At 39.8% G+C, this 20,588-nt stretch overlaps 1 protein-coding gene and 1 pseudogene across 1 annotated transcript in view; one reads left to right on the top strand and one right to left on the bottom strand.

The window, feature by feature from the left end:
• The window catches only part of Colec10 (collectin subfamily member 10), a 64,078-nt gene extending 50,963 nt beyond the window's left edge, over positions 1 to 13,115 (top strand). The window contains exons 4-6 of the mRNA XM_021183145.3: positions 4,570 to 4,623; positions 6,965 to 7,060; positions 9,399 to 13,115. Coding sequence (XP_021038804.1) covers positions 4,570 to 4,623; positions 6,965 to 7,060; positions 9,399 to 9,790 — 542 coding nt within the window. The 3' untranslated portion in view covers positions 9,791 to 13,115. The remainder of the gene's footprint in view (positions 1 to 4,569; positions 4,624 to 6,964; positions 7,061 to 9,398) is intronic.
• Positions 5,576 to 6,517, bottom strand: LOC110310711 (large ribosomal subunit protein eL19 pseudogene; annotated as a pseudogene).
• Positions 13,116 to 20,588: the final 7,473 nt, after the last annotated feature.

Raw genomic sequence — 20,588 nt, 5'->3', positions numbered from 1 at the left:
CATTCTGCTGGACATCTGGGCTTCTCTCCTGCCCTCCCTCCATACCTGATCCCCTTTTCCCCTCCCCCTCCCCTCTTCCACTTCTCTCTCTCTCTCTCTCTCTCTCTCTCTCTCTCTCTCTCTCTCTCTCTCTCTCTCTCTCTCTCTCTCTCTCTCTCTGCCTCCCCTGGTTATTTTCTTCTCCCTTCTTAGTGGAATTGAAGCAACGTCATGTGGGCCTCTCTGCTTGTTAAACTTCTTAAGGTCTGTGGGTTGTATCCTGGGCATTGTGTACTTTTTGGCTGATACCCACTTATTAGTGAATACATACTACACATGTCCTTTTGGGTCATACACGTCATGGGTAATTTTATGCTGAGGTCCTTGATCCATTTGGATCCATTTGGACTTGAGCTTTGTGCAAGATGATAAATCTGGATCTATTTTCATTTTTCTACATACACACTATCTGTTAGACCAACACCATTTATTGAAGATGCTTTCTTTTTACCATTGTATATTTTTGGCTTCTTTGTCAAAGATCAAGTGTTCATAAGAGTATGCATGCATTTATTTCTGGGTCTTTAATTATATTCCATTGACCAACTTATCTTTCTGTTTCTACACCTATACCATGCAGTTTTTAACCATTATTGCTCTGTGGTACAATTTATGGTTAGGGATGGTGACTCCCCGAGAAGTTCTTTTATTGTTAAGAATTGTTTTTGCTATCCTAGGTTTTTTGTTTTTCCATATAAAATTGAGAATTGCTCTTTCCATATCTGTGAAGAATTGTGTTGGAATCTGGGGGGGAGGGTGTGCATTGAATCTATAGATTCCTTTTGGTAGAATGGCCACTTTTACTATGTTAATCCTACCAATCCATGAGAAATGGAGATCTCTCCATTTTCTGAGGTCTTCTTTGATTTCTTTCTTGAGAAACTTGAAGTTCTTGTCATACAGATCTTTCACTTGTTTTGTTAGAGTTATATCAAGATATTTTATATTATTTGTGACTATTGTGAAGGGTGTTGTTTCCCTATTTTTTTCTCAGCCCATTTATCATTTGTATAAAGGAAGGCTACTACTTTGTTTGAGTTAATTTTATATCCAGCCAATTTTCTGAAGTTGTTTATCAGCTGTAGAAGTCTCTGGTATAAATTTTGAGGTGGCTTTTTTATATTATCATATCATCCGCAAATAGTGATACCTTGACTTCTTTTCCAGTATTTATTCCCTCTGTTCTCCTTTTGTTGTCTTATTGCTCTAGCAAGAAGTTAGAGTACTATATTAAATAGATATGGAGAGTGTGGGCAGCCTTGTCTTGTCTACAATCAGGCAATTTTAGCAGGATTGCTTCAAGTATCTCTCTATTCAGTTTGATATTGACTGTTGGTTTGCTGTATATTGCTTTTATTATATTTAGGTATGGGCCTTGAATTCCTAATCTCTCCAAAGATTATGATTCTATGTAAGTGCTATTGTAAAACATTTTAATGTGGCAGTCCATATGATAACTTAAATAACAATTAACTAATTGTTAGATGGGTAACATACACAGAGTGGACTTATTGCAAGTGGAAGATTAATGTGCTGGGAAGTTAAAATGAGATATTTTTATGCTACCCAGAATATATAATTTTTACTGAATCGATGACTTCTGAAGTTTCCATTTAATAGGTTGATCACAGGAAACTACAACTATAGAAATCAAAAGCCAGTAAGAGGAGATTTTTGTTATCTATATTTATTTTATGTCTCTTATAAAACTTATCCAGAATCGTTATTATAACAGAATTAGACTCTATATTCAATCCATATCAATTTGAAAGATATTTTTTAAGATTTATTTATTATTATTATTTATTATTATACACTGTAGCTGTCTTCAGACACTCCAGAAGAGGGCGCCAGATCTCGTTGCGGATGGTTGTGAGCCACCATGTGGTTGCTGGGATTTGAACTCTGGACCTTCGGAAGAGCAGTCGGGTGCTCTTACCCACTGAGCCATCTCACCAGCCCAATTTGAAAGATATTTAAGTGCAAGCAAAATATAAATTATGAGAAAATAAAGTATTTAACCTGCTTTCATAGAAGAGTATTATTGCTCTAATTGATGGTGCCTTGGGATCTTCAAACATATATTCATGACTTTATGTGAATTTCTATTGCAAAGACTGCTATTTCCTTCAGAAATTTTCTAGTCTTATTTTTTTACCTCACATTATTATACATACTTAAGGGGTATGATATGATATTTTGATACATGTGCACATCACATATCCATCCCCTCAAATACTTACTGTTTCTTTTGCAGTGAAATGGTCAAGATCTCCTCTCTCTAGCTATTTGGAAGTAGAGAACACATTACTATCGTCAATAACTGCCCTGCTGTGCAACAGAACACCAGGGCTTGCTGCTGCTAAGTCTAAGTTTATTCCCCTGTACCAATCATTTCCAACTTCTCCTGATCCAACCCTTTCCAGTATCTGCTAACTATTGTCCTACTGTCTGCATCTACAAGGCTGACATTTTTCCCACTTCCATATATGAGCAAAATCATGTGGGCTTTGTCTTTCCGTAGCTGGCTTATTTCACTTGGATAACATTTTCTCCTTATTTACCTTCATTAGATCATCAGCCAACACATCTGTGAGGCATTCCAAACTAGGAAGTCAAAAATGGTTGGGTTTGAATACCAACCCTGTCATTCAAACTCTTGAGCATGTTACTTGCCTACATGAACCCAAGTTCCTTCAGTTGTAAAATGAAGGCAAACAGATTGCCCACCTCATGGCATTTAATCTGATAATATAAGTGAAGCATGCAGAATGGTTGGCAATTTATTTATATTTAATAAATGTATGTGTCCACTCTTCTTCTAACTCATTCTCACAGTCTTGATAATTTACATGTGAGGGAATGAAGAATCATTAGGACACAACTAACATGTGAGCAATCTTCCTCAGCAAGGGACTTGACATGTTCACATGTGTTTGTTTGTTTGTTTGTTTGTTTGTTTGTTTGTTTGTTTTTCTCACCACCTGTATGATGTCTGTACCCTTTTATTTACTGCTGCTGAAGTTGTTGGTTGCCAGGCTTAATTGTACTCCACCTTTCCTACTACTGTCCTCTCTTTTCTCTTAAGTATATCATGTTTGTTTGAAGTGTCTGTCCCAGCCTTACCATGTTATGTGATTATTGACTTCAGCATTGTCCACAGGCAAGTCCTGTGACTTCTACTTTCCCACCTACACAACACAATGAAGGTCAAGGGCCTCCTTCCTTTTGTTATCCAAGCACCTGCATGTGTGGCATCACTGTAAAGAATGTGTCCGTACAGATCAGTTTAGAAAGGCATGGGAAATCTATGGTATCCCATTAAAACTGCTTTCTTCACCATATAAGAATCTTAGTGAGAGTACTCAGCAGACAGAGGATGTCTGCACAAAGGGTGTCGGCACACTGATACCCTCAGAGCAGATGACAGAAGGAGCCTGCAGGCTTTACAGTGGCCTTGTGGAGATGACATCAGGCAGACCCTATTGGATCATATGCCCAACTTCCTGCCTTCCCTTAGTGCTTACTGCCTCCAACTCCTTCAATCTGGGTGACCTCCAGCCTGTGTTTATCCTTGGCAATTTTTCGTATATTGTCAGATCATCTTTAACGCCTGAAACCTCATTTCACCCTGCTCAGCGTCTTCTCTTTTGATCCTCAAGAATCTCAGCCAAACATGTTCTCCTGGAAAATCAAAAGCCTTTCTTTCAATTATTGTGTCTGATGTGGGCTTCAGGAGTCATTTTGAAGTTTTAAAATAGAACCAATATTTCTTTTTTATTTCTTTCACCCTGTTTCAAAAGCCTTGCTTCTTTGAGAATTATTTTTTGGAGGCTTATGACTAAGTAAAACAATGGCCCCATAGAAAGAACAGAAAGAAAAATTGCCAAGGTTGACATTTTAGTCTAATGTGATACGACTCTGAAGAGCAGATATTTGCATGTGCTACTTCCTTCCTAAAAATTGTAAGTGCCTTGAAATCAGAAGTTGAATCTTGTCCTTCTGTGCATTTTCTCCATGCACCAAGCTGTTAGTCTTATATAAAATAAGTATTTGTTGAAATAATTTGGGAAAAAAAACATGTAGTTTTGGTTTTGTTTTGTATTATTGCCAAGGTCAAAGCCACATAGAATGACCTGGAAGATATTAACTACAGGCAGCTCAGTGTGTTAATTAGTGGATACAGATTTGCAAAGCAATTGTATTTTTAAAATTAAAACCATGCTGCCCATTGTATTGGCATTGTTACTAAGGTGAAGGCCATATTATCAGCAAGACAAGTACCACAAATTCTAATGTCCTTTGTATATCTTCCAAGGAATGTCAACTATCAATCTAAATAAATTGTGGCTCACCTGATTATTTATGCTTATGAACAACCCAAAGCAAATCAGTGGTAAAAGGCCAACGGACAATTTGGAGGCTGTTTCCTTTGGTTTTAGAGGTATACAATGATAACATTGTACAATGAAACAACTCACTGTTGTTTAGTTATTGTGGGGTGTTTTTTTTTTTTCTGTTTCTATTTAGGTGACAAAGGGGAAAAGGGTCTGCTTGGAATTCCTGGAGAAAAAGGCAAAGCAGGTATGAATGACACACTCACTTTGTTTTTGTTGATATCTGACACCATTCCAAATGTGTCCAGCTCAAAAACTACACTAAACAAAAATAAAAACAAAAACAAACAAATAAACAAACAAAACCCAGAACCCCTTTCCAAGCCTTCAACCTTATTTGCATGGACTAGAGGACAGGGCGAAAGAGAACTTTCCTGTCTGCACACCAGTGACTTTCCAAGCCCTGGGGAAGGGAATACAGGCACATTCCATCCCTGCTGTGCTCATGGTGAGAAACAAGTCCAGCACATCAGGGGCTGAAGCTCAGTGTCTGGAACCAAGAGAAATGTCCACACCAGATACTGCATCAGCAGCCATGCCTTGAGCATCTGAGCCAAATGCTGGACTGAGATTGGCCTCCAGTGCTGATCTTTTAAGATTGCCTGGCTAAGAAGCCTGCCCTACATGAGCTGGAGGAGTCTTCAGAGAACTCGGCTCAGAATGTTTGATATAAAGAAGGAAAGTAGGTGATTTAGGGGAAATTCCCATTGTTTCTATACACAATGATTTAGAGAAGCCTCGTTCAAAGAATTGCCCAATATTCCCTATGTTTATCTGTGTATATGGATTAATTAAAGCATTGGGCATTTTTCCTTTTGCCTAATAAAGTCGGTTTAACTTTTCATACTTTGGAGCAATAGAGAAATGGAAAACTCTATGCAGCAACCACTAAAGAGAAATAAAAGTCATTTGAATTTACCACCATTTCTCTTTGATTCTGGTTCTCCTAACTACAGCACGGGGCAGGTAGAAGGCTGAGTGAGCAAAGCAAGCAGCAAGACAAACTAAAATAATAACTTAACCGGTAAGCTGTACAGCTGCCTCCTAAAAGTTAAACTGCATCTATTCACAGAATTTAAACACAGGCTTTGAAGCCGGACAGCCATACTTCACATGGATAATCAGAGTTAACATGTGATTCAATCATGAAAAGGTTCCTGTATCTTGGGAGGGCTGCGTGAGCTCATGAATAATGCAGCAACACAAGAGAGGCCTGGCTGCAAATGCGTTTTTAAGGAAGCTGTAAAATGTTTCTCCTGAAATTGAGCAGACCATTTCATACTCAACAAAAATCCCAAATGGCTCTGTGCAGCAGTTCATCTCATTCATTCCTTATAAAACCCTCATTTAGAGTTGGTTTTATTTATTTTATTTTATTTTTTAACGGACAAAGGCTTTTTTTGTTTGTTTGTTTGTTTTTTGCTTTTTTTTTTTTTAATGACTGATTCATATGAGGCCACAGCCAGGAAACAAGATACAGACATGAGGGAAGCATTATTTCCTGGTCTCTCTTCCTCCTTGGACAGAGTCTTGATGCTCTCTTCCTTCTTGGCCAGGAGGCACTCCTCCTGGCAGTTTCATGCTTCCTTGGTCTTAAACCTGTGAGCCTCAGACTGGTCACCCAGTAGCTTCTTGTGGGCCTTGTCTGCCTTCAGTTTGTGCCTGTGCTCCATGAGAATCCACTTGTTTTTTAAAACATTCCCTTTGACTGTCAGGTACAGGCTGTGATACACATGATGGTCAAACTTAGATTCCCAGTATCTCCTGAGAAGCTGTTGCGGGATGCTCGTCCTTTTTCATCCAGGTCACCTTCTCAGGCATTCAAGCATTGGCAGTACCCTTCATCTTCCCTGTGCCCATATGCCTGCCGTTCTGTCTGGCCAAGATATTTTTTCTGGCAGTGAGCCTGGGAATGGACCGTCATCGGCTTCTGGATAATCAGTCTATCTTTGATCAACTTCCTGATCTGCTAACGGGAGTTAGCATTGGCCATTTCATTGGTCTCATTGGAGTCCAACCAGACCATTTTTTTTACCACAGCAGAGGACACTAGAGATAAGCCTCTTCTTGGGCATTTTCATGGCTGTGGATGCAGCAGTCTAGAGATGTTTTTAAAAACTTATTCCAAACACTTAATTTTTTTATTTATATATTGTTATTTTATGTGCATTGATGTTTTGCCTGCATGTATGTTTGTGTGAGGGTGTCACATTTTGGAGTTACACAGTTGTGCGCTGCCATGTGGGTGCTGGTATTTGAACCTGGGTCCTCTGAGCAGCGAGTGCTCTTACCCACTGAGTCATCTCTCCAGGACCCCGACCTCTGTTCCAAACATTTCTAAAAGACACTTTATGAACTTTTAAAGAGAGAATGATAAATTGGAACCCTTGTTTAAACATGTAGCAATTCACAGAGATATGTAGCCAAGCTAGAATATGATAGGAAACACTGAGAATAGAGAAACGGTCCTCTCCAAAAGGTAATGGTGTGCTTCAACGTGAACTGACAGTTTTGTCTTTATTTGCAAGGTACCATCTGTGACTGTGGCAGGTACCGGAAAGTGGTTGGACAACTAGATATTAGTGTTGCTCGTCTTAAGACGTCAATGAAATTCATCAAGAACGGTAAACATCATCAATGCTTTGCTCTGTTTCATCACCATTAATTTGGTCTTTCACCACTATTTTCCTTAGCAAGAAATACCTTGGGTCAAGCAAAATATCACAGTTCAAAAGCCTCTCAAATTCCCAGAGCTTTAATTTCACTGCACAGATTCAATCGTAGGTGTGTGATGATTCAGTAGGAAAGAGGACTTTGCTAAAAGTAGGTGTTAATCCCACCCAATGGGAGTAAAGATCATTATTCAAATGCTTTGGTCAAATTAAGCAAGTTTTATTTTCTGTCACACAAGGCTATCTTCCTAAATTGGGGTTTGAGAAAATAACATCAAACAAAGGGAAAAGTTGGGCTTATATAAACCAGAATACTACAGGCCTAGGGGGTTTCCAAGGGTTTTTTTTTTTTTCTTATGTAGGAATTTAGCAGAACATTTCAAACTTATTTTTCTGAGCATCTTATCAGGGTGGACAGCATGTGGAACATGTCAAATTACAGAAAATGGGTCAAGACCTGGTCAAATCCAAGTTTTACAGAAACAGGAATGAACTAATTTTGACCTCATAATATGGTGGCTTTTAATCTTAAGGTAGTGTGAGGCTGGTCCATCAAACAGAAGGAGAAAAGAGGAGAGCTGAGCAAGCCTTGCCAGAAGAGCAGACACAAACTGAAACAGAATCTCTGAAACTATCCTAGTAGCAAGGGCTACTTCCCCGAGTGCTTGGGGTAGCACATAACTGCTAACAGTAGAGCATTTGGTGATTTTTAGTACTGTGTTCCATGTTCTGAGAGCCACCTGAAGCATGAAGAATGTCCTGTCCAGCAATACAGAGAGCAGAGTAGAGTTTTCCTGGCCCCCTTCCCAATAATACATTCAGTACAAGTCTTACCTGTTCTTATAAATTTTTCAGCTTGATCATTTTTCTTTCCCCTTGTCCATTTCCCCACACTAATGAATACCAACGTCTTTAACTTAGAAAGGGCTTTATTGAGAGGCTTTTGTTGAAGAATCTGTTGCAGTGACTATAGTTGATTTCATCTGGCTGAACTTTCAATTAGTGTAATACGGATGTATGTGTTGCACATTAGTAGAAGCAAACAAATGCCATTGATTGCTCAGAGTCACAGTGTAATGATAGATGCCTAGGAAATACCAAAGCTGAACTAAGCAACTTAATTGGTTATAACTTCTAGTTGGAAGTCATAATAAGATTCTGTATCTTCTGACTGGAGAGATGGCTCAGGGGTTAAGAGCTTGTACTGTTCTTTCAGAAGATCCCGGTTCAATTCGAACCACTCATGTCAGGCAGTTCACAACTACCTACAGCTCCACTTCCAGAAAAATCTGATAGCATCTTCTGATTTGCATGGACACCCTCATATAAGATGCCCTATACAGAGAGAGACATACACATATAGCCATAAATAAAACCAAATTTAAAGATAAAATTCTACATCTTACATGAATCAAACTGTCATGAACACATCACAACCAAAAGTTATAACATTTCAGCAGTTACATATTTCTTAGTAAAGTTAAGTACCCCAAAATGAATACAAATCACAAAGACAGTATTGTGAGTTGAAAGTCATTTTCAATATCTAGTTGAATCCTGAAAATTCAGTACCAAAGTCTCCCCTATAACTGTGTGGATAATCTCAATTATTCTGTATGCCCATATTCTAAAACTCCTGAAGTAGACAAAAAAAATCTTTATTGTTCCCATTTTGTTCCTTGAATTTGCTTGTAATAAGATTTTGGCATTTCGTAGGGTGTTCTATGCATTAGGTTGAAGAGTATCAGACATAATGACTAACCTCAAGACGTTTACAGTCTGATGGAAGAAACACACAAGCATTCAGAGTAGATTATGCTGAGTGGTATTAAAAGGAGATAGGAAAGGACAATGAGGACATAGAAAACCTTATGTCTACCAAGGGCCAGTGGAAAAGCTTCCTATGGAAAATCTCATTATTTCTGACATGTAAAGACCATCAGGGTCTTCCCAGGCATGAAAGGTGTGGGTGGGAAAGAAAAATGCCACGTATACCTGATTGACAAGTGGTGAGATGCTCATGTTAACTGGGCTTTTGCTACTAGGAGTGCAATGGGACAAATACATGGAAAGCTAAGGAGGAAGGTGAGAGAGAACAAATGGTAGACTTTCATTTTGCACCTAATAAACAGAAAGGCAGAGAAGAAATGTAATGAGGAACTACCTCATTATAACTTTACAAAGGCGCTCTTGAACGCTCGGAGCGCATTGAAATGTAACAGTGTTAGATAGGAATTTTCTTCTTGTTGTACTGAGACACATTATCGTACTCTTCCTCTCCTCCTTGCAGTTATAGCAGGGATCCGGGAAACTGAAGAGAAATTCTACTACATTGTGCAGGAGGAGAAGAACTACAGGGAATCTCTGACCCACTGCAGGATTCGAGGAGGGATGCTAGCCATGCCCAAGGATGAAGTCGTTAACACCCTTATTGCTGACTATGTCGCCAAGAGTGGCTTCTTCAGAGTGTTCATTGGGCTCAATGACCTTGAGAGGGAGGGGCAATATGTGTTCACAGATAACACTCCATTGCAGAATTACAGCAACTGGAAGGAGGGAGAGCCTAGTGACCCCTCCGGCCATGAGGACTGTGTGGAGATGTTGAGCTCTGGCAGGTGGAATGACACAGAGTGTCACCTTACCATGTATTTTGTCTGTGAGTTTGTCAAGAAGAAAAAATAATTTTCCTCATGTTACACAGTCACCCTTTCCCTGTGTCTCCTAGTAGTTACTTTTATCCATCTTTGCCTTCCTAATTACATTGCTTTTGCTAAAATGACATAAGGGCTCTGACCCCCACTATCTTCTTCTGTGTTAATTGTGACAGTTTTGTACATGATGTTTACTTGGAACACTCTTGGAGACCTTTCTCTTGCTTCTCTATTTAACCCTCTGGCATAACAGAAGGAAGACACTAGCACTCAGAAGGGGAAGGGAGAGTTAGCTCTGAAACAATACAAGTTATAGGCCTTCTGTTAAATTGTCCCCTGCTATTCATGACTCCATTTTATTTCATGAACGTGTTCCTGTAGACATTCCTCACCTTCAACATAAATAATCAAGAAGGAAGGGTACAAGCCTTCAGAAAACTCTAAAAGTGCTAAAGCGCTACCCTCTCTAGCACTTTAGCACTTTTAGAGTCCCTCCCCCTTCCAGCTAATACGTCATTCATGGAGAAATTTTATGGGAGGCCTTTCACTCTCTGTAAATTAACGTTGATGGAGATGCCCTTTCTATTATTTTGACATCACAGAGATATGTCTGGCACAGCATTTGGAATGTGCTGAGAGTCCTCATTGGCTGAGTTGGCAACAGTTTACCTTGAGTTGCAGATCAAACCTCAAAGCAGCTTTAATCTGGCATTTGAAAATAAGCAGTTGAACAAAACTCTAGCTTCTCTCCTTAGAAACGGATGCCCGGCTTATGGGTTGTGACACATGATTAGATTGTTTAAAATGCTGGCAAAACAGTTAATGAAACAAGAGAAACAGATCAACAACATATGTTCTCCTTAAACCATCTGTTTATGACTTTGCCCATGACTAACTGGTGGTGAGAAGGGATTACTGGCATTGGCTATGTGAATTCACCAAGACTCACAAGTCCGCGTCCTACAGACTCCAGAAAGATGACATAGCTAGATGACCTGGGAGGGGTGAGGTCCCTAATTGACTAGTCACAGTCGGCTCTTTGAAGGAGCCAACTACTTTCCCGCTGCTGTTGATGCCACCAAAAAGCCAGAATCACTGCATTTGAACTGAAGTCAAACGGTGGGAACTTTAGAATTCCATATTTCCAAGTGTTGACAATTAATCAATATCTAACCTAGACTGTAAGACCTACAGATGTCTGTTAACCAAATTATGAACTTTCCATTTCCACCTCTGGGGAAAGTTCTGAAAGTGCTAATTGTGCCAAGTGTCATTAGGAAATGATGACTTCAACATCAGGTCCCCCATAATGACTTATTCAGTTCAGCTCAATAGGAGAAATTTGTTAAATCTTTGACATTTATCAGGTTATTAAAGGAGTTACAGAGTCTCTTTTGAGGATGTGGCATAGGGTATTCTGAAGGCCGATCAGTTTAATATAATTACAAATCAAGGCATCACGCCAAATACCAGCCAAGGTCTCAGAGAACTGGAACACTCAGAAACATGTGGAGAAAAAGAAAAGGCTGAAAGAAGAGAGAGGCAGCCAAGAGCAAACCCAGCCTAGGGCGGCTCCTGTTGGATTCATGTTTACAATTGCTCTGAGTCCCTGAAGTCTGAATATTTTGAACATATGGCAAATGCTATCATTTCCATTATAAATTTTTAATGTTAACAATCATTCTCTCAGTAACTCATCTCAGTTTGGAAGACACTTCTCAGAGCAGATGACAGTTTCAAGGAATAAGATCTATCCATTTCTGCCTGGAAGAACTTCTTAAGACATTGCATCAGAACTCCATGAAAATGAGTACCTTTTTCTATTTGTTTTTCAAGTGAGAGTGTCAGTATATAACCCAGGCTGTACTTGAACTCGAAATCTTCTTGCCTTATCCTCTTGGATGCTGGGTGACAGCTATGCAATTCTGAGCCCAGCTGAAAATATACCATTCAATGTGTTCTCTTTTAGGAAAAGCTCTATACTTCCTTGCTCAATGCAGGGATGTTTACTGCCATTTTTCAGTGAAAACAGTGCAGCTGTAAGAAACAAAGATATTAACAAATTGGTGATTTGGGGGAAAAGCAAGTTCCTATCCTGGTATAAGCTGAAAGTTCCCAAGAATGCATATTTAGAAGGTAGCAAGGTCTGTGTGCTGGGGTGTGGGGAGTTGAGAAATGAAGTGAACAGAATCCCTGAAGGCACTGCCTACAGAGGCTGAGAGAAGGTTGGTGGTGTGGGTTCATTTAGGGTGATATGCCTGTATCAGCACTGAGCAAAAGTTCAAACTCTAGATCTGGCCATCACAGCTGCCTAAATGTCATTGCTGACTGTGACTCTTCCTAGCCATGTTCTAGGGCTAATTTAAATGTCCTTTACCTTATCATTTTCTCTTCATAGAGAACCGTGACAGCTAAGGAGGAGTTAGGGTGAGGTATTTGGAAGAGTATCAACTAGACAAAGATATGAGTGCCACAAGACTCAGACATTACTACTAACTACATGCACTATGGGGTATGTGAAAGAAACAAAGAGATATATAAAATATTTTGATATATATTTACTTAAGTAAATGTAAGTGTACATCGGTATATCATAAATGGAAAAACCTATATTTAATTACATAAAATATGAGTTCTAGAATACAAAAGTAAAATCACGGGCATCTGGAGGGATATCTCAGTGGCCAACAGCCCATGGGAACTCCAGTTAAGTTCCCAGAATCCACATTATGTAGTTAACACTTGTCTGTAATTCCAACTTCAAGGGATCTAACACCTGAGGTGGAAGTTTCCGGTTTCTTTAAAAATCACAATTATGTCATGTAATGTTTCCTGGAAGCTGTTTAGTGAGAAGGCATATGATGTTTTGCTGAAAACAGACACCTGAGAGGGCATGTAATGTTTAGAAAGCATATAAATGAATCCCCACAAGCAGTGAAAAGTTGCTCTTGCATTGCAACATTGTGCCATGCTTTGCTAGTCTTTGCTGGCTGTGTAACACTTTGCTAGTTTTGGCTGATCTTTGTTTCTTGACTTTGTAGAGTAAAACAAGCCAAAGACCTTCTCATTGTATTCTAGCTGATTCTGACCATTTATTTTGACTTGTGGCAATTCAGCCCAGCCTTGAAGTTTCTTCTGGATCATGCTACTACTAGTAATTCATGTTTGATGTATGTTATTAGACTGGACTGCTGCTATCCTGACAATGAAGAGTGGAATCACCCTAAAGAACTACTTCTAAACAGGTCCCCAACCCCTTTTTCCTATTAACCATCTTTCTCCCCTACCTCTGGTTCAGGGGGCTAGAATGAAGATTGATGCATTTAAGAACCCTAAATAAAGTAGATTTTGATGAATCTGAGCCTACAGACACTATTATCTGGACTCCATGGGCACCTACCCTCCCATGTACACAGTTTTACACATACATACACATATATGCACATAACTGTAGAAGTAAAACAAATCTTTTTAAGAAAATAAAAGTGTTAGTTGTGCTGCCTTTAGAATATCAGGCCTTCATACTACAGCTGAATCCTTTCATGTATGAGGGAAAATATCTCATATCAATGGGGACTGAAGACTCTGTTCCATTGATCTTTTATACATAAACCTTTCTATAGTATAGGGATGTGTTTCACGGTGATTCTAGCAGATGCTCATTCAGTCTGTATTTGTATGCTTTGGGTAATTTAATAAGCCATTGTGATAAAATAAAATACATTTCATCTAATTTGCACTCATTATCCTTGTTCTGTGTTTTGCCGCTTATAATTGAGAAGCCTAGCCCTGAGATCAGCTGGGGAATCAACAGCAGGCTCTGAAGGAAAGGAGATCCAGGAGAAAGAACTGTCCTTGCCATGCCAAACATTATCAAAGCAATATCCAGTACCATAACATTCTCAAATGCTAAACAGTTTCCATCACAACCAATTAATCTGAATTGTGCTCATTAGACACAAGAGGCAAAGATGAAAAGTAGGGGTAGTACTCAATCAACTGGGACATCTCAATCATAGACAATTTATTCAGTGAGATGGAGTGAGTGTATTATACAGGATCTAACATCTGGGGAAGACACTATAAATAAATGGTTTGCAAATCCCATGGAAAGGGTTAAGGACAGGAGTCTTGTAGCAATTGGGAGAATGAAGTTGAAATTAGAGTCCATGTTCACAAAAACATAACGCTTCCATTGGAAAGTAGTTAGAATAAGCTGTGTTTAGGATAACAACACAATTTGTTAACTTCAGCGTTGATCGTCTACAATATGGTGTATCTATTACGTTTCTAGTGGTATGATGTTGAGAACTGGGAAAACCATGGAGAAGATGGCTCAGATTTCCATGCTCATGAGAAGAATTTAGTTTGGTTTCTTTGTACATCAAGTCTATGGTAATGAGGTTCAAGATTAAAGGCATTGCCAAGATTATATAAAGGCATGCTGCTTTTGTATCTGTGTTGTTTTAGCATAATCTCTCTTCTACAGTGTGCTAAAATAACTTGGCTGAAGAAATTTTGTAGGAGGATTTGCATCACCCTTTCTCAAAGAGTAACACTGACACATCTGTTCAAATATATTAATTCAACTATTTTGGCTTACTCATTTTTTTTATGTGAACAAGATGTCCCATGTCAATGTGTATATCCACCCACATTATTTCCTTATAAGATAGAATATATCTTTGTGTTTGTGCATGAATGAATATTGGCAAGTGACAAATTTTTCTTGCTTTATCATTCTGCTGATCTATACCTGACAGTCAGCAAAACTCTTATTTGCCCAGACTGTCAGTTTTATAGTGAAATATGAAGGGGATAACAAAGTTATTACCTCATTTTATAGTTGATTCAACTGTGATTGTAACAAACCTTATCTATAATTTGCAGTACCCTATGGGAAATAGAGAAGATTCTTGTGCAGTTTAACTCTTTATCATATGCATTGTTCTCATTATGAAACATATATATGCGTGCGTCCGTGTGTGTGTGTGTGTGTGTGTGTATGTATACTTGTTATGCCTCCAGGAGTTGGCTGAACATAGTCACTGGTTACAGTACACCCTTTGATATATTGAGAGAATTCTAGTCCTGGAAAGAGTACTCATAACTTCAATCATGATGCGTAAAATACCCCAAAAGTCACAAAAGCATAGCCAAGACTTGAGAAAATAAAGTAACATTCATTTTCAATCCAGTAAGGTGATTGTAAATATAAAACTGAGAATCATCGTCTGCCTTGTATGACATTAGGGAATGAGATTCTTTTTCTCTGGAAGCTCACAACTTTACATAGTTATTTACTGAACCAATTCACATAATGGAATTCTGGAGAAAGCTTGCTAACAGAAAGGGTATATTTTAGAACTAAAAACTTTCAGGACACGTTAATGTTTGACCTTTGTGACCATAGCACTGTTGGGGGATGCACATCCTTCAGTTATTTAAGAAATATTCTACTGGTACTTGAGTTTCTTGTATCTCTCTATTTCACATAACAGAGACTCTTGCATGCCCAAAGAAGCTTAGAAAACAAAGAAAACAGTCAATAAACACAGGGAGTGTGTTACTTTGCTCATAGGTATGACCAACTTTCTGTCCATGTAATTTATGAGAGGAAGAATTTATTTGGGCTCACAGTTTGAGCCCGTGCAGCCCATTACGTTAGGAATGGTGGGATGTTGAATAACTCACCAGTAGGAGTGTGCAGCCATTGATTACATCTAACACCAGGTCGTCTGGGAGCTGAGAAAGAAAGGATCCCTGCAGGTATACATTTCCCAGTGTGTCTGCTTTAGGATCACCCAAGCTTCTACCAGAACCCCCACTCAGGCTCTGTAAGTAGCCCTAATGAACTCCAGCTCCCCAAGCTGAAGTATAGTGGAATTGAGCCTTGGTTTGTGTCTGGGACTTTAGAAGGAGGAGGTAAGAGTTTGTCCAGCCTCCATCACCACCACCACCATCACCACCACCACCTAGAACTAAAAACTCTTCTGCCAGTCAGTAAGTCAAATGGAGCAGAAAAGCAGTCAAATTGCTTTTCACCTAGGTGATGTGGCCGTAGGTTACCAGCTCATTTTAGTGTAGACATAGTTGACCATACAGAAGTTTCTGAAGAACTTTCCAAGAACAGATGAAATATGGTACAGAAAAGAATCAAGTTTGACAAAATCTTAAATATTTAATTTTCCAAGACTTCTAATGGCCAGTGCATGGCTGGGGACTTCTGCTCTCTCCACTGCATGGAGTAGTTGGCCTTGCTACCTTCTTCACAACCAGTCGTTTCATCCGTGTTCTTCCAGGAGTTTACAAAGGTGTCTGATAAGGAAAAAGGATTTGCTTTCTTTCCAGACAAATTTCCAGCTGTTAAAGGACTACCAATCCAGGTTGGGTGAACCGAGATAGACTTCACTAAATTTGTGGTGAGAGAAATCCATTAGTTCAAAAGCTTACACTAAGAGAAGCCATTTTGAGTCCATAAACCTAAATGAGGAGGGACTAACTCCTAATTATCATGGCAGATGCCCTTTACTCTTTTTGGCAATCAGTACCAAGGAAAGCAGTTGTGTCAAGAGTAAAGGAACTGGGAATCTATCATCCCAACAGGTTCATGCAAAGGCTGAAAATAGTCTGATGAGAATAGTGTGAGTGGTAGTGCCCAAGAGCTAATAGAAAGGAAAGCTATGATCAAAGCAAGAATGATTCAGAACCTCAAGCTCATAAATTATTCAGGAATGCAAAGAATTTGACAGTAAAGACTACCAGAGACTTCAAATAGCAGGAACCAGGTAGACAATGGTTTCTGTTGGAACTGAGAGCTTGTGTGTAGAGGGCACAGCCTTTGCTTTGTGAGTGATATCACAGAATAAACATGACCTTGGTGATTTGTGGAATGAACATTGATAAAAGTCCAAGCATTTGGTATGACTCAAATTATTGAGTTTTCTAAAATGTAGGGGTTAGGGCTGTTAGCCATTTTGCAGACCCCTAGGGACATAATGCCCACCCTTGCATCAAGGAAGAGGTCATCTGAAGGAAGGGGGTCCTATACCATCTTTTTTGTATTTTCAAAAAGACTGACACAAAAAATTATTATAACTTAAGTTTCTAAAACATCTCACTATGTAGAGATGTCTATGGTTAGAAAATTCATAAGTAATACTTTCCCACTTATTTAGAAACTGCTCTGTGTGTGTGTGTGTGTGTGTGTGTGTGTGTGTGTGTGTCTGTCTGTCTGTCTGTCTGTCTGTCTGTCTGTAGATATATGGGTGGGTGGGCATAGCACATGCTTGTGGAAACCAGAGAATAACCTGGTATGGTTCCACAGGGGTCAAACACATTGGTGACAGGTTCTCTAAATGGCTTCCAGCTGGCCAATAGGCTAAGCAAGCTGGTTGTTGATCCCCAGAGACCTGCCTGTCTCTGTCTCCCTGTGGCAGAATTATTAGAATACCACCAAGCCTCGATTCTTCAGGTGAATTTTGGTGGGTGGAGGACCCAGCTGGTTTGATAGAGATGACAGCAGTTTGACTCAGAGAACCATCTGAACAACACTGATGTGCTTGAAGAAAATGACGTCTCCAAGTCCTATCTCTGTGCTCAATTGTTCTCTCCAAATATTCCACAATAGCCAAGTACAGTCAGTTTCTGACCCACCTTTCAAAAACATCAAGATAAATTCTCTTTTACCATCATTAATGGAATGTGCCTAATAAGTCTTTGGCTCAACTCTTGCCTTGCCACTTTGACACAGAAGTTATGTTACCCTTATTTCCTTTCATCTCCAATAAGCTATTGGATTATTTTTACTATATGACGCATATGCTAAGAATCTTAGACCTAGATCAAAGAAGTAAGGAATGACTTAAAGTGCTGAAGAAATAAAACTCATGTACACTTGATTAATTAATCAAGAGTGATATCTACCAAATTATACATCTAAGCTTATAGATCTAAGTTTCCTATCTATTACTCATTAGGATTCACTCATGTTGATGGTGCTCTGCAAACCCACACGAGACGAGAAGCCTGCACACTATGGTAGAGAAGCCCTAGGCAATCAAGTTTCTTCTTCAAAAGACTTTGTCAGAAACAACTTATGTTACCATATAAGACTTTGATTTTCCCACTCAGCAGCAATATCACACGTAACTAAAGACCACATTCTAAGATTCATACTTTTTTTAGTGTCAACTTTGCAATCTTATATTATCTGAGCATGTGTCATAAAACCTAACCTAGAAACTTACATTCTTTCCTGTACTTTCCCAGTTTGGCTATAGAGTACTATAGAATCCATGAGCATAGATTAAGACTTGATGGTACAGATGTGTGATTACATAAAGAAAATACGTTGAATATAAGAAGTAGGTTGAGATCTAAGTTATTCTAAATGTTTGTTCTTTGAGAGTTGAAATTTTTATCATAGCTGCCTGTCTCCCTAAATTCCTCCTAGATCTACCCACCCAACTCTATGTCTTCCTTTTTACCTCTTCAAGACCAACCTGTGCTGCCTAAATACTCCTGGATATGTGGACCTCAACTGGACAGTAGTTGACTTACTAGAGTCTGCACTCTTAGAAAAGACTGTCTCTCCCTCTCCTAGCAGCTAGCAATTGCCAATATCTCTATGGCTAAGGGTGGGGCTATGTGCCTAGATCCTATCTCCATGCTGGGATTCGGTCCAGCCAGTAGTTTCACAGGTTTGTGTGTATTGCTGTTATAACTCCTATGGATTTGTATTTGCAGCTGATCTTGAAAAAAATAATGCTTCTTTGTAGTTGTCTTTTAGTTCTGGCTCTTCCACTCTTTTTGGTCCCCTTTTCAGTAACGACCCCTGAGCCTTAGATGGCAGGGTACAGTATTCATATTATCTTTATGGCTGAACATCCTGTGATTTCCTATTCTCTGCATCTTGGGCAGTTGTAGTCCACTGTGTTATTCACCACCTACTGCAGAGAAGTTTCTCAGATGAGGGTTGAGAGATGCATCAATGCTCTGTCAGGTATATGAAAAAGTTTAAAAAGGGAAAATGAGAGAAAAGCACCTGGGAAGCTAGGGCGCAGGGTCGGCTGACACTCGCCAGCTACCCACAACACCCGCCACAGGATCTTAAGACTTCTGGTGAGTGGAACACAGCTTCTGCTCCAATCCAATTGCGCGCGGGACCTGAGACTGCATTAGTTAGGGAAGCAGAAACCGGCTTGAGTAGGGCCACAGGCCTCATCCGGCCGGATCAGCACCAGGGTAGCTAGAGCGCAGGGTCGGCTGACACCCGCCAGCTACCCACGACCCCCGCCACAGGATTTTGAGACTGCTGGTGAGTGGAACACAGCTTCTGCTCCAGTCCAATCACGCTGGAACTGAGACTGCTCTGGTTGGGGAGAGAGAAATCCGGCCTACATAGGGCCACAAGCCTCTTCCGGTCAGAAAAGCACCTGGGTAGCTAGGGCTCAGGGTCGGCTGACACTCGCCAGCTACCCACAACACCCGCCACAGGATCTTAAGACTTCTGGAGAGTGGAACACAGCTTCTGCTCCAATCCAATTGCGGGCGGGACCTGAGACTGCATTAGTTAGGGAAGCAGAAAACCGGCCTGAGTAGGACCACAGGCCTCTTCCGGCTGGACCAGCACCGGGGTACCGCCAGCTACCCACGACCCCAGCCACAGGATTTTGAGACTGCTGGTGAGTGGAACACAGCTTCTGCTCCAATCTTTAAACAGTGACAACGACAACAACTAACCCCAGAGATTACCAGATGGCGAAAGGTAAACGTAAAAATCTTAATAACAGAAACCAAGACCACTCACCATCATCAGAACCCAGCACTCCCACTTCGCCCAGTCCAGGGCACCCCAACACACCGGAAAAGCTAGACACGGATCTAAAAGCATATCTCCTGATGATGGTAGAGGACTTCAAGAAGGACTTTATTAACACACTTAAAGAAATACAAAGGAACGCTGGTAAACAGGCAGAAGACAGTAAAGAGGAAGCACAAAAATCCCTTAAAGAATTGCAGGAGAACACTGCTAAAGAGTTACAAATCCTTAAAGAAAAACAGGATAACATAATCAAACAGGTAGAAGTCCTTACAGAAAAACAGGAAAACACATCCAAACAGATGATGGAAATGAACAAAACCATTATAGACCTAAAAAGGGAAGTAGACACAATAAAGAAAACCCAAAATGAGGCAACACTGGAGATAGAAACCCTAGGAAAGAAATCTGGAACCATAGATACCAGCATCAGCAACAGAATACAAGAGATGGAAGAGAGAATCTCAGGTGCAGAAGATTCCATAGAGAACATCGGCACAACAATCAAGGAAAATGTAAAATGCAAAAAGATCCTAACTCAAAACATCCAAGAAATACAGGACACAATGAGAAGACCAAACCTACGGATAATAGGAGTGGATGAGAATGAAGATTTTCAACTCAAAGGACCAGCAAACATCTTCAACAAAATTATAGAAGAAAACTTCCCAAATCTAAAGAAAGAGATGCCCATGAACATACAAGAAGCCTACAGAACTCCAAATAGACTGGACCAGAAAAGAAATACCTCCTGACACATAATAATCAGAACAACAAATGCTCTAAATAAAGATAGAATACTAAAAGCAGTAAGAGAAAAAGGCCAAGTAACATATAAAGGCAAGCCTATCAGAATTACACCAGATTTTTCACCAGAGACTATGAAAGCCAGAAGATCCTGGACGGATGTTATACAGACACTAAAAGAACACAAAATCCAGCCCAGGCTAATATACCCAGCCAAACTCTCAATTAACATAGATGGAGAAACCAAAGTATTCCACGA

Source organism: Mus caroli, unplaced genomic scaffold, assembly GCF_978045245.1.
Source record: "Mus caroli unplaced genomic scaffold, Mus_caroli_1 scaffold_16, whole genome shotgun sequence".
In the NCBI taxonomy this organism is placed as follows: Eukaryota; Metazoa; Chordata; class Mammalia; order Rodentia; family Muridae; genus Mus; species Mus caroli.
The sequence above is the reverse complement of the archived record's forward strand: the minus strand, read 5'-3'. Positions and strand labels throughout refer to the sequence as shown.